This window comes from Pelophylax lessonae (assembly GCF_965119305.1).
Source record: "Pelophylax lessonae genome assembly, chromosome: 8".
Lineage (NCBI taxonomy): Eukaryota > Metazoa > Chordata > Amphibia > Anura > Ranidae > Pelophylax > Pelophylax lessonae.
In genome coordinates, this window is record NC_138775.1 from 250,508,567 (window position 1) to 250,521,445 (window position 12,879).

General features: G+C 42.7%; 1 protein-coding gene across 1 annotated transcript in view; it reads left to right on the top strand.

Moving 5' to 3' along the window:
- Positions 1 to 313: 313 nt before the first annotated feature.
- LOC309561372 (cytochrome P450 4B1-like) overlaps positions 314 to 12,879 on the top strand; it is a gene marked incomplete at its 3' end in the record, with an annotated part of 42,305 nt that continues 29,739 nt past the window's right edge. The window contains exons 1-3 of the mRNA XM_082265252.1: positions 314 to 612; positions 4,273 to 4,417; positions 10,175 to 10,219. Coding sequence (XP_082121378.1) covers positions 424 to 612; positions 4,273 to 4,417; positions 10,175 to 10,219 — 379 coding nt within the window. The 5' untranslated portion in view covers positions 314 to 423. The remainder of the gene's footprint in view (positions 613 to 4,272; positions 4,418 to 10,174; positions 10,220 to 12,879) is intronic.

Here is a 12,879-nt window from a genome sequence, read left to right on the forward strand (position 1 = left end):
ACCTTCGTTTTTGTAAGTACCGTATATTTCTTACTGCGCAAAAAATTAAATAAATAATCAGCCTTACAGTAGCACAAGAGCACGTTATATGGGGATGTTGTTTGGATATTGATTTTATTGGACTTTTAATTTGGTTTCATATATGTTGCATATGACTGCAAGCGCTGTATTGTTTTATTTTGTGATTTAATATACTCCATTGCTTGCTTTCTCTTTCTCCCACTAAATCTCTCATACACCTGCTACACTCCGACTTGTCAGGAAAGTCACACCCTCCTGCAGGGTACATCCACCTCCTCTGCACCTTGTCCTATCCATTGCATTTGTGAAGTCATGCCTTCTACTGACAATAAACAATTCATATGACTTGACATACAGTACAGAGATCAGTGTAGTGTACACAGTGCAGTGTACACTTCCAGCATGGCGTCCTCTATATTTGGTTTGCCATCTCTGAGTTTCTCAGATATATTTCACTGGGTTGCCTGGCTGTGTGTCCTCTATGTCCTATATACAGCTTATTCATTGCACCTGAGGAGGAAGCAGCTGCTGAAAAATTTCCGTTCTTTTCCAGGTCCTGAGACGCACTGGCTGTACGGCAACACACATGTGGTAAGGCGCTCTATGCTTATTGTGATAATAGTTTAGGTTTAACTTTGGGAAACTGTATTGTAAAATGTAACTCCAGGAATATTTTTTTTTTTTTTTATGCAATAGCCACAAATGTTTCTTCTAATGTAGGGTAACCAGACGTCCCTGGTTTCCAGGGACAGTCCCCAGACTGAGGACACTGTCCCCGAACCAAGTCTGTCCCTAGTTTTGTCCCCGGATTCAGGGCCAGAATACCGTAGACCGGGCATCCCATGTTGGCTGAGAAAAAGCCTGGTGGCTTGAATGTCGACGCCTCTGTATATTATGCAGTCCTGTGCCCAGCGCTCTGTGTGTTATGCAGTCCTGTGCCCAGCTCTCTGTGTGTTATGCAGTCCTGTGCCCAGCGCTCTGTGTGTTATGCAGTCCTGTGCCCAGCGCTCTGTGTGTTGTGCAGTCCCGTGCCCAGCGCTCTGTGTGTTAGGCAGTCCCGTGCCCAGGGATCTGTGCGTTAGGCAGTCCCGTGCCCAGGGATCTGTGCGTTAGGCAGTCCCGTGCCCAGGGATCTGTGTGTTAGGCAATCCCGTGCCCAGCGCTCTGTGTGTTAGGCAGTCCCGTGCACAGGGATCTGTGCGTTAGGCAGTCCTGTGCCCAGGGATCTGTGCGTTAGGCAGTCCTGTGCCCAGGGATCTGTGCGTTAGGCAGTCCCGTGCCCAGGGCTCTGTGCGTTAGGCAGTCCCGTGCCCAGGGCTCTGTGCGTTAGGCAGTCCCGTGCCCAGGGCTCTGTGCGTTATGCAGTCCCGTGCCCAGGGCTCTGTGCGTTATGCAGTCCCATGCCCAGGGCTCTGTGCGTTATGCAGTCCCGTGCCCAGGGATCTGTGTGTTATGCAGTCCCGTGCCCACGGCTCTGTGTGTTATGCAGTCCCGTGCCCAGCGCTCTGTGTGTTATGCAGTCCCATGCCCAGGGCTCTCTGTGTGTTATGCAGTCCCGTGCCCAGGGCTCGGTGTGTTATGCAGTCCTGTGCCATTTGCCAATAGAAAAAAATGTCCCCGGATTTCATTTTAAAAATCTGGTCACCTTACTCTAATGCTGACTATCCTATGTCTGCCTGGCTTCTAACTGGTCTATACAGGCACTCCGCATTCTTTTTCCATCACTGCAACTGACAGTCCTGCCTATAGTACAGAGCAGGGATCGTGTCATTTACCCTCCTCTCCTCCATTCACAAAAAGCCTAGCATTCTTTTAATTTCATGAAATTCTGTGACCAAGGGGAGAGGAGGGGCACAAAAATAGTAGAATCTCCCTTTGTCCATTAACAGAATGACCATAGGGATGCGCACAGGGTGTGCCCCGGTACAGCCTAATTATCCTGTGTGGCCCATATTTCCCCTGTTTAGACCCTTGATATTTCACCAAATAAAAAATAAAAAAAATTATAAAAAAATGTGAATTTTAAAAAATACCCCACTGACACCATCTCTGCCCATTTTAAGACACCATCCACTGCTCTACTGACACTGTCAGTATATATACACATGCGTGCACACACATGCATACAGTATATTTTTGAGTTTTGGGGTGCACACGCTAATGCAATAGGCTGTGCACGCCTATGAGAGTACATTTATAAGTAAAATAAAGCCATCCTGCAAAATAAGATGATATATATTTCCATTTCTGCTAGATCTATATGTAAAAACCTGCCAGCTGTGTCAAATACTTGCTCCCTGTTAGGTTGTACATCATGTAATAATGTACCAGTCCACCAGAGGCACCATAGGGTTAGGTGGGAGGAGTAGGTAGACACCCAGAAGTGCAGCAGATGGGGATCAACAACACGGAAGACATTTAACACCGGGGCCACCAGAGACCACCACTACCCCATCAGGGGTCATCTTACAGGGTGGCTTTATTTTACTTTTGGTTCTATAGTGATACGGTCACTTTAACAATTGTAAAAGTTGAATTCCACTTCCAGGCAATTTCTACACAGAATCCCAGGAATAAATGAATGCAAGAATGAATGGAATAGCCAAGCTCATATGTGAGCAGCCAGGTGATTTCTCAGCTGCAGAGCAATAAGTACGTTTTTATAAGGCTCCATTCAAACCAATACGTTTTTTTCATGCTATTTGCAGAAATGCAGGACAATTTTTTTTTTTTTTTTTTTTTTTTTTTTTTTTTAACATGGGTTCCTATGGAACAAGTTCACATCAATGTTTTTTTTGTGACTGCATTTTTTTAAACGCAAAACGGTGCTCTTTTTTGGTTCAATGGACTTCAAATGAGAAGCTGCAGAAAAGCATGTAGTGCGTTTTTACCACGGTTTGTGTTTTTCAAATCTGCCCAACAACAAATTTTCCCCCAAAAAACCAAAAAATAAAAAGTGTCTTAATCGTGGTAAAAAAACATGGATAGTACAACAAAAAGCAATACAGAAATGCTCAAAAGCAATATGCATAGGTGTGAACCAAGCCTAAAGCCTCGTACACACGCGCCGAAAATCGGCAGGGAATTTTCGTCCGACGACCGATCTGCCGATTTTCGGCTTGTTAGTATGATGCTTCCGACAACCGACTCCGACTTTTCGGCCGAAAAAAATCTGGTGTGCATGCTATAAAATTTTTGTCCGCCGTCAAAACACGGCCGATTTTCGTGCGGTCAGTACAGATTTCGACAGGGAAAAATCTTATGAGCAAGACTGGGCATTCTCAGAGAAGAAAGAACACAAAGAAAGCAAACCAACACATGACATCACTTCTGAAGTATAATTTTTGTCGGGCGAGAAAATTTGTGTACAGTCTGGAGCACATTCCAACCAACAGACACAGACAACAGACAAAAGACGGACGACCGGTCAGCCGATAATCGTTGTGTGTGTGTGTGTGTACGGGGCTTTAAACTCAGTTCACACCTATGTGTTTGTTAATGCTTTTTTGCAGAAATACACTACAGTCCATTTAACTTTGTTCCCTATGGGACACTGTCACATCTATGCTTTTTTTTCAGCCACTGTGTTTTTTGGAAAAGGTTAGAGACTTTTTTTTTTTTTTTTCTTAAAGCAAAATGGTTTGTTTTTGGTTCAATAGACTTCAATGGCGAACCTGCAGGAAAGCATGTAGTGCGGTTTTTTTTTTTTTTTTGCCTCGGTTTTGCAGCGATTTTACCATGTTTTGTGTTTTTTAATCCACCCAACAATAAATTGGCCAAAAAAGCATCAACATTAAGCGAAAAATGTGTGTGTGTGTGTGTGTGTGTGTGTACAAAAATGCACTGCTGAAACGGATCAAATGCAATCTGCATAGGTGTGAACCCAGCCTTAAGCAGGATACACACTATACAATTTTCTATAGATTTTTTCCTTTAGATTTACCAAAACCATATAATATGAGGTCAAATCTAAACACTTTCTATTTGTATGCAATCAGGCAGGCCTTTGCATTACATAGTTGAAGGTAAATCTAAAGGAAATCTAACAACAAAAGTTGTATAGTGTGTATCCAGCCTACGACTAAGGAGTACAGCTGCTCTTTAAATAAACCAATGCAACTGTTTAATGTTAATTTTCACACTTTTTTTTTTACCCAGTGCAGGATTCTTAGATACAAACTGATGGAAGACTATCATGCTTTATTTTCTCCATTGTCAAAAATTCCATTTTTATTTTTGGTTTGCTCGTAGTTTAAAAAAGATGGCACAGATCTGGACATTGTGGCAAGTTATGGAAGAAAATTTGAATATGCATTTCCCATGTGGCTTGGAAGATTCTTTGCTCATGTGACTATCTGTCATCCAGACTATGCAAAGATCATTCTGTCCAGACAAGGTAAGAATATTTTTTTTTATTTTTTGTTTCTGTTTTTTTTTGTTAGTGTTTCAATTTATAAAAGGATAACCTGTTCTGTGATAAGGATTTGGGTATAGTAATGTAGGTTACTTTGCAGTCTGAGCTGTGCCTTATCGAAACAGGTAAAGCTGGCCATACATTTTATACAACTTTCTTTGGATTTACCTTCAACTATGTAGTGCAAGGGCCTGCCTGATGGACACAGTTTGAAAGTGTTTAGATTTGACCTCATATTATATGGTTTTGGTGAATCTAAAGGAACATTGTACAAGATAATTGAATAATGTATGGGCAGCCTAATGGGCCATACAAACTATACAATTGTCTTTAGATCTTTTCCTTTAGATTTACCAAAACCATATAATATGAGGTCAAATCTGCATACAAATTGAAAGTGTTCGATACAGCTGGCCCTTGCACTACATAGTTGAAGGTAAATCTAACAAAAAAAGTTGTATAGTTTGTATCCAGCTTAACAGTGTTCTTGAAAATGGTAGTGCTAATGATTTTAATGCTTTTTCAGGTCATACACGGAGCAAATTTATTTTCTGGAACCATGGGCTCGATTCCCCAATCAACAGTGTTGACAGGTGAATCCCTCCCGCTGAGCCATTGTATTCTCCCGGCGGCTAGCGATAGTCTCATTTTAAATCTAGCAGGCTAGTTGTACCCAAGTTGATCAATCGTTCAACTTAGTACGTTCAGCCTGCCCATACATGGTTTGAATCTCGGCCAGAACCAGCTGAGATTTGAACAGTCTATGGTCAGCGTTTGAGTTGCTTCTTCAGAGCAAGAATGCAGCAAGTAAAGTCGGAACTCCCAATCTGCAAACTTGTTGCTGGTTATTCACTCAAAGTGTTGACGCCATTAGTGTAGAATGACAGGCAACTAGCATTTTCAGGAGAGGTCAACAATGAAAGTCTAGATATTTATATCACTATAGGTTCCCATTAGAGGGAATCATTGCTGACCTCTTATGAAGTTTCAGAGCCTCTGTTGGGTGTTTGTTGCTGTCTGTGACTTAGTTCGTCAAAGTTGCCAGGTTAAATAAATGTAAATATAAAATTGTTTCACTTTTAGCACCTTCCTAGTTTGGCTGCTTGCTAGGCTACGTAAACCTAGTTCTTTTGGCTCTACTGTAATCAGTTGAACAGCTTATGACTGCTTTGGGGTGCTCTGAGTTTCACAGGTTGTGGGTTCAACTGCTTCACCCCGCCTTCTGGAGAGTACTGGAATGCAGTGGGCTGGGAGAGTCAAATCTACAATCTGAATATTTATGTGGTCCCAACAAATCCCTTGAACAGGGTTCCCAGTAGGTGGCCGGGAAGGAGCATAAATAGTTATGAGGCCTAGAGCAGAGGGATTCTTGTCAAGGAGGAAGAGATTCCAGCCCCAAAGGCTGCTGCCCTTCTGGTCAGTCCAGCTGTGCTTCTTCATTTGCTCATCGAGGTCCCGGCTGTGTTAACTGGTGGGGGGGGGGGGGGGGCTACTATACAGAACTTTTCTGGAGCTGATCAAGGAATTTATCTGGTGATCTTGTCTGAAGAGTTCACAGGAGACTTGTCTGGCTGATATTGGAAGGAGACATTCAAGGACATTTGTGAGTACAGACTGGTGTGTGAGATCTTGGTGACTGTGTGCTACTGCTATCCCTCTGGAATCAGTGTCAGCCTGTGCTCAAAGGTGGACATTTCTAATGGTGTCAATGTGTAGTTCAGTCCATCATTTGCTGCTGCAAGGACTGTGCTCAGATTCTTTAGAAAGGAAGATAGGCATCCTCAAGTTACAAGATGTAATAAAGTATCAAAAAAAGGATATCCATATGCTAATTATTGAGCCAGAAGAGTGACTGAGACGGTGTGCCCAGCTGCTAGACCATCATCTTGGGAAAGAGCAGTAGTGGGATGAGAGATCCCTAATGGGGACACCTATTTTAATGACAGTGATGACAGCTGTGCAAGATGACATAACCCATTACCATTTTCCTTCCTGCTGGGTCACTGACAGGCAATAAGGGGGTGTGGGGGGGTATTTTCAAGTTGAGAGACAGGCAGAAATCAAAACCCAGCAGAGATCCTATTCCCTTCCCACTCAATAACAAAGATTGACGATTTTTTTTTTTTCTTTAACCTTCCCCTCATTTTATCTTACCCTACAGTGTTAATTACCACTCGGTAAAAAGGCAGATATCACCTCATACATTTTTAAAACTGAAAAATTGAGTCAGGACAGGAAGCCAGGGGGTAACTGGACAAGTTTGACAGCATATAAATGTTTAATTAGCAATTCTTTAATACTCTCTACTCCGTTTCTTACAATCCTTGTACCTTTTAATCTTTTGAAATAATAATGTACAGTGGGTACGGAAAGTATTCAGACCCCCTTAAATTTTTCACTCTTTGTTATATTGCAGCCATTTGCTAAAATCATTTAAGTTCATTCTTCTTCCTCATGAATGTACACATAGCACCCCATACTGACAGAAAAACACAGAATTGTTGACATTGTTGCAGATTTATTAAAAAAGAAAAACTGAAATATCACATGGTCCTAAGTATTCAGACCCTTTGCTCAGTATTTAGTAGAAGCCCCCTTTTGATCTAATACAGCCAGGAGTCTTTTTGGGAAAGATGCAACAAGTCTTTCACACCTGGACTTGGGGATCCTCTGCCATTCCCCCTTGCAGATCCTCTCCAGTTCTGTCAGGTTGGATGGTAAACGTTGGTGGACAGCCATTTTTAGGTCTCTCCAGAGATGCTCAATTGGGTTTAAGTCAGGGCTCTGGCTGGGCCATTCAAGAACAGTCACGGAGTTGTTGTGAAGCCACTCCTTCGTTATTTTAGCTGTGTGCTTAGGGTCATTGTCTTGTTGGAAGGTAAACCTTTGGCCCAGTCTGAGGTCCAGAGCACTCTGGAGAAGGTTTTTGTCCAGGATATCCCTGTACTTGGCCGCATTCATCTTTCCCTCGATTGCAACCAGTTGTCCTGTCCCTGCAGCTGAAAAACACCCCCACAGCATGATGCTGCCACCACCATGCTTCACTGTTGGAACTGTATTGGACAGGTGATGAGCAGTGCCTGGTTTTCTCCACACATACCGCTTAGAATTAAGGCCAAAATGTTCTATTTTGGTCTCATCAGACCAGAGAATCTTATTTCTCACCATCTTGGAGTCCTTCTGGTGTTTTTTAGCAAACTCCATGCGGGCTTTCATGTGTCTTACACTGAGGAGAGGCTTCCGTCGGGCCACTCTGCCATAAAGCCCCGACTGGTGGAGGGCTGCAGTGATGGTTGACTTTCTACAACTTTCTCCCATCTCCTGACTGCATCTCTGGAGCTCAGCCACAGTGATCTTTGGGTTCTTCTTTACCTCTCTCACCAAGGCTCTTCTCCCCCGATAGCTCAGTTTGGCCGGACGGCCAGCTCTAGGAAGGGTTCTGGTCGTCCCAAACGTCTTCCATTTGAGGATTATGGAGGCCACTGTGCTCTTAGGAACCTTAAGTGCAGCAGAAATCTTTTTGTAACCTTGGCCAGATCTGTGCCTTGCCACAATTCTGTCTCTGAGCTCTTCAGGCAGTTCCTTTGACCTCATGATTCTCATTTGCTCTAACATGCATTGTGATCTGGAAGGTCTTATATAGACAGGTGTGTGGCTTTCCTAATCAAGTCCAATCAGTATAATCAAACACAGCTGGACTCAAATGAAGGTGTAGAACCATCTCAAGGATGATCAGAAGAAATGGAAAGCACCTGAGTTAAATATATGAGTGTCACAGCAAAGGGTCTGAATACTTAGGACCATGTGATATTTCAGTTTTTCTTTTTTAATAAATCTGCAACAATGTCAACAATTCTGTGTTTTTCTGTCAGTATGGGGTGCTATGTGTACATTCATGAGGAAGAAGAATGAACTTAAATGATTTTAGCAAATGGCTGCAATATAACAAAGAGTGAAAAATTTAAGGGGGTCTGAATACTTTCCGTACCCACTGTATATGTGTGTGTGTGTGTGTGTGTATAATATATACACACATAAAGTGCCTTGCGAAAGTTTTCGGCCCCCTTGAACTTTTTGTGAAGAATCAACAAGTGGGACACAATCATGAAGTGGAACAAAATTTATTGGATATTTCAAACTTTGTTAACAAATAAAAAAACTGAAAAATTGGGCGTGCAAAATTATTTAACCCCCTTAAGTTAATACTTTGTAGCACTACCTTTTACTGCGATTACAGCTGTAAGTCGCTTGGGGTATGTCTCTATCAGTTTTGCACATCGAGAGACTGAAATTTTTGCCCATTCCTCCTTGCAAAACAGCTCGAGCTCAGTGAGGTTGGATGGAGAGCTTTTGTGAACAGCAGTTTTCAGTTCATTCCACAGATTCTCGATTGGATTCAGGTCTGGACTTTGACTTGGCCATTCTAACACCTGGATATGTTTATTTGTGAACCATTCCATTGTAGATTTTGCTTTATGTTTTGGATCATTGTCTTGTTGGAAGACAAATCTCCATCCCAGTCTCAGGTCTTTTGCAGACTCCATCAGGTTTTCTTCCAGAATGGTCCTGTATTTGGCTCCATCCATCTTCCCATCAATTGTAACCATCTTCCCTGTCCCTGCTGAAGAAAAGGAGGCCCAAACCATGATGCTGCCACCACCATGTTTGACAGTGGGGATGGTGTGTTCAGGGTGATGAGCTGTGTTGCTTTTATGCCAAACATAACGTTTTGCATTATTGCCAAAAAGTTAAATTTTGGGTTTCATCTGACCAGAGCACCTTCTTCCACATGTTTGGTGTGTCTCCCAGTGGCTTGTGGCAAACTTTAAACGACACTTTTTATGGATATCGTTAAATGGCTTTCTTCTTGCCACTCTTCCATATAGGCCAGATTTGTGCAGTATACAACTGATTGTTGTCCTATGGACAGAGTCTCCCACCTCAGCTGTAGATCTCTGCAGTTCATCCAGAGTGATCATGGGCCTCTTGGCTGCATCTCTGATCAGTCTTCTCCTTGTATGAGCTGAAAGTTTAGAGGGGCGGCCAGGTCTTCGTAGATTTGCAGTGGTCTGATACTCCTTCCATTTTAATATTATCGCTTGCATGTTTGGGATGTTTAAAGCTTGGGAAATCTTCTTGTATCCAAATACGGCTTTAAACTTCTCTACAACAGTATCTCGGACCTGCCTGTTGTGTTCCTTGTTCTTCATGATGCTCTCTGCGCTTTAAACGGACCTCTGAGACTATCACAGTGCAGGTGCATTTATACGGAGACTTGATTACACACAGGTGGATTTTATTTATCATCATTAGTCATTTAGGTCAACGTTGGATCATTCAGAGATCCTCACTGAACTTCTGGAGAGAGTTTGCTGCACTGAAAGTAAAGGGGCTGAATAATTTTGCACGCCCAATTTTTCAATTTTTTATTTGTTAACAAAGTTTGAAATATCCAATAAATTTCGTTCCACTTCATGATTGTGTCCCACTTGTTGTTGATTCTTCACAAAAAATTACAGTTTTATATCTTTATGCTTGAAGCCTGAAATGTGGCAAAAGGTCGAAAAGTAGATAGATAGATAGAATCAAAACAATTTCTATGATGGACCTGGAAAAGCATAAAATTATCCAACTTTCTCTGTTTTAGGTTCTGCCATTGTGCCCCTTTGAGTTCCTGGAACTGTTCAGTGCTCTGTGTGACCTATACACAGAACTATCATGCTCTGTTTTTTCTTACAGATCCAAAGGATAACTTTGCATATAATCTCCTCACCCCATGGATTGGTATGTAACCGCTTCTCTTATCATCAACTAGCAATAGATTAGGATCTGCATACCTACATTTATAATCAGAGGCAAAACTACAACCTTCGGGCCCCAGTTCAAAAAACAATTAAAGTGGTTTGTAAACTTTTACACCTCTTGTACCTAAAGGTAGGCCCAGGGCTTTTTTTCTCAGACAATAGGTGCAGGAACTTACCTCCTAAATACCTCCTGCACCATTCATTGGTTCTACCTCCTACCCACCTCCCAGTATTGCCCATTTTAGAGAATACAGAGCCAAGTAAGTAACAATTGTGATACTAAGTAATTTGTATGTAATTTTGTTGATGAAAACAAGAAAATCAGTAAAATCCCATGCAGCCAGAAACAATAAATCTACCTGCAGCCAGCATCAGTAGACTTTCCAGCAGCCAGCATCAATAGACTCCCCTCCCTCAACAGTAGATCTCTCCCAGCAACATAAGTCCCACCCCAGCAACAATAGATTCCCTACCAGCAACAATAGACCTCCTCACTCAGCAACAATAGACACCCCCTCTCCAGAAAAATAGATTCCCTCCTGCAACAATAGATCCCCTAGCAGATAGACCCTGCAAACTTTGCCATTACATGCATTCTGTGCTGGAGGTGACGAAACTGCATTCATACTGAAAAAAAGCCCTGGGTAAGCCTATAAATAAGGCTTACATCAAGGTACTGTGAATATCTCCTAAACTTGCACAGTTTAGTAGATGTTCAGAGTGCATGCTGCTGCTGACGTCATCGGAGCATGCGCTCTGAAGGTCTGGCTTACCGTGCAGGACCTTCAGAGCCCGTGCCGTAAACGGCGGCTCCCGCGTGCATGCCTGCGCACCCGAAAGAAACACCGGGGAAGATGTCAACCCTCTCAGCGGTGAGCTGGCGCCGCTGGAAGGGCTTTGTTCTATGTGATGCATACTCGCTCATTATGCCTTTTTGTCTTGCAGGTTTTTTTTTGTCCGGGGGTGTACAACCTCTCATGATTTTGAGATATATATATATATATATATATATATATATATATATATACAGTGGGTACGGAAAGTATTCAGACCCCCTTAAATTTTTCACTCTTTGTTATATTGCAGCCATTTGCTAAAATCATTTAAGTTCATTCTTCTTCCTCATGAATGTACACATAGCACCCCATACTGACAGAAAAACACAGAATTGTTGACATTGTTGCAGATTTATTAAAAAAGAAAAACTGAAATATCACATGGTCCTAAGTATTCAGACCCTTTGCTGTGACACTCATATATTTAACTCAGGTGCTTTCCATTTCTTCTGATCATCCTTGAGATGGTTCTACACCTTCATTTGAGTCCAGCTGTGTTTGATTATACTGATTGGACTTGATTAGGAAAGCCACACACCTGTCTATATAAGACCTTCCAGATCACAATGCATGTTAGAGCAAATGAGAATCATGAGGTCAAAGGAACTGCCTGAAGAGCTCAGAGACAGAATTGTGGCAAGGCACAGATCTGGCCAAGGTTACAAAAAGATTTCTGCTGCACTTAAGGTTCCTAAGAGCACAGTGGCCTCCATAATCCTCAAATGGAAGACGTTTGGGACGACCAGAACCCTTCCTAGAGCTGGCCGTCCGGCCAAACTGAGCTATCGGGGGAGAAGAGCCTTGGTGAGAGAGGTAAAGAAGAACCCAAAGATCACTGTGGCTGAGCTCCAGAGATGCAGTCAGGAGATGGGAGAAAGTTGTAGAAAGTCAACCATCACTGCAGCCCTCCACCAGTCGGGGCTTTATGGCAGAGTGGCCCGACGGAAGCCTCTCCTCAGTGTAAGACACATGAAAGCCCGCATGGAGTTTGCTAAAAAACACCAGAAGGACTCCAAGATGGTGAGAAATAAGATTCTCTGGTCTGATGAGACCAAAATAGAACATTTTGGCCTTAATTCTAAGCGGTATGTGTGGAGAAAACCAGGCACTGCTCATCACCTGTCCAATACAGTTCCAACAGTGAAGCATGGTGGTGGCCGCATCATTCTGTGGGGGTGTTTTTCAGCTGCAGGGACAGGACGACTGGTTGCAATCGAGGGAAAGATGAATGCGGCCAAGTACAGGGATATCCTGGACAAAAACCTTCTCCAGAGTGCTCTGGACCTCAGACTGGGCCAAAGGTTTACCTTCCAACAAGACAATGACCCTAAGCACACAGCTAAAATAACGAAGGAGTGGCTTCACAACAACTCCGTGACTGTTCTTGAATGGCCCAGCCAGAGCCCTGACTTAAACCCAATTGAGCATCTCTGGAGAGACCTAAAAATGGCTGTCCACCAACATTTACCATCCAACCTGACAGAACTGGAGAGGATCTGCAAGGAGGAATGGCAGAGGATCCCCAAATCCTGTTGTGAAAGACTTGTTGCATCTTTCCCAAAAAGACTCCTGGCTGTATTAGATCAAAAGGGGGCTTCTACTAAATACTGAGCAAAGGGTCTGAATACTTAGGACCATGTGATATTTCAGTTTTTCTTTTTTAATAAATCTGCAACAATGTCAACAATTCTGTGTTTTTCTGTCAGTATGGGGTGCTATGTGTACATTCATGAGGAAGAAGATTGAACTTAAATGATTTTAGCAAATGGCTGCAATATAACAAAGAGTGAAAAATTTAAGGGGG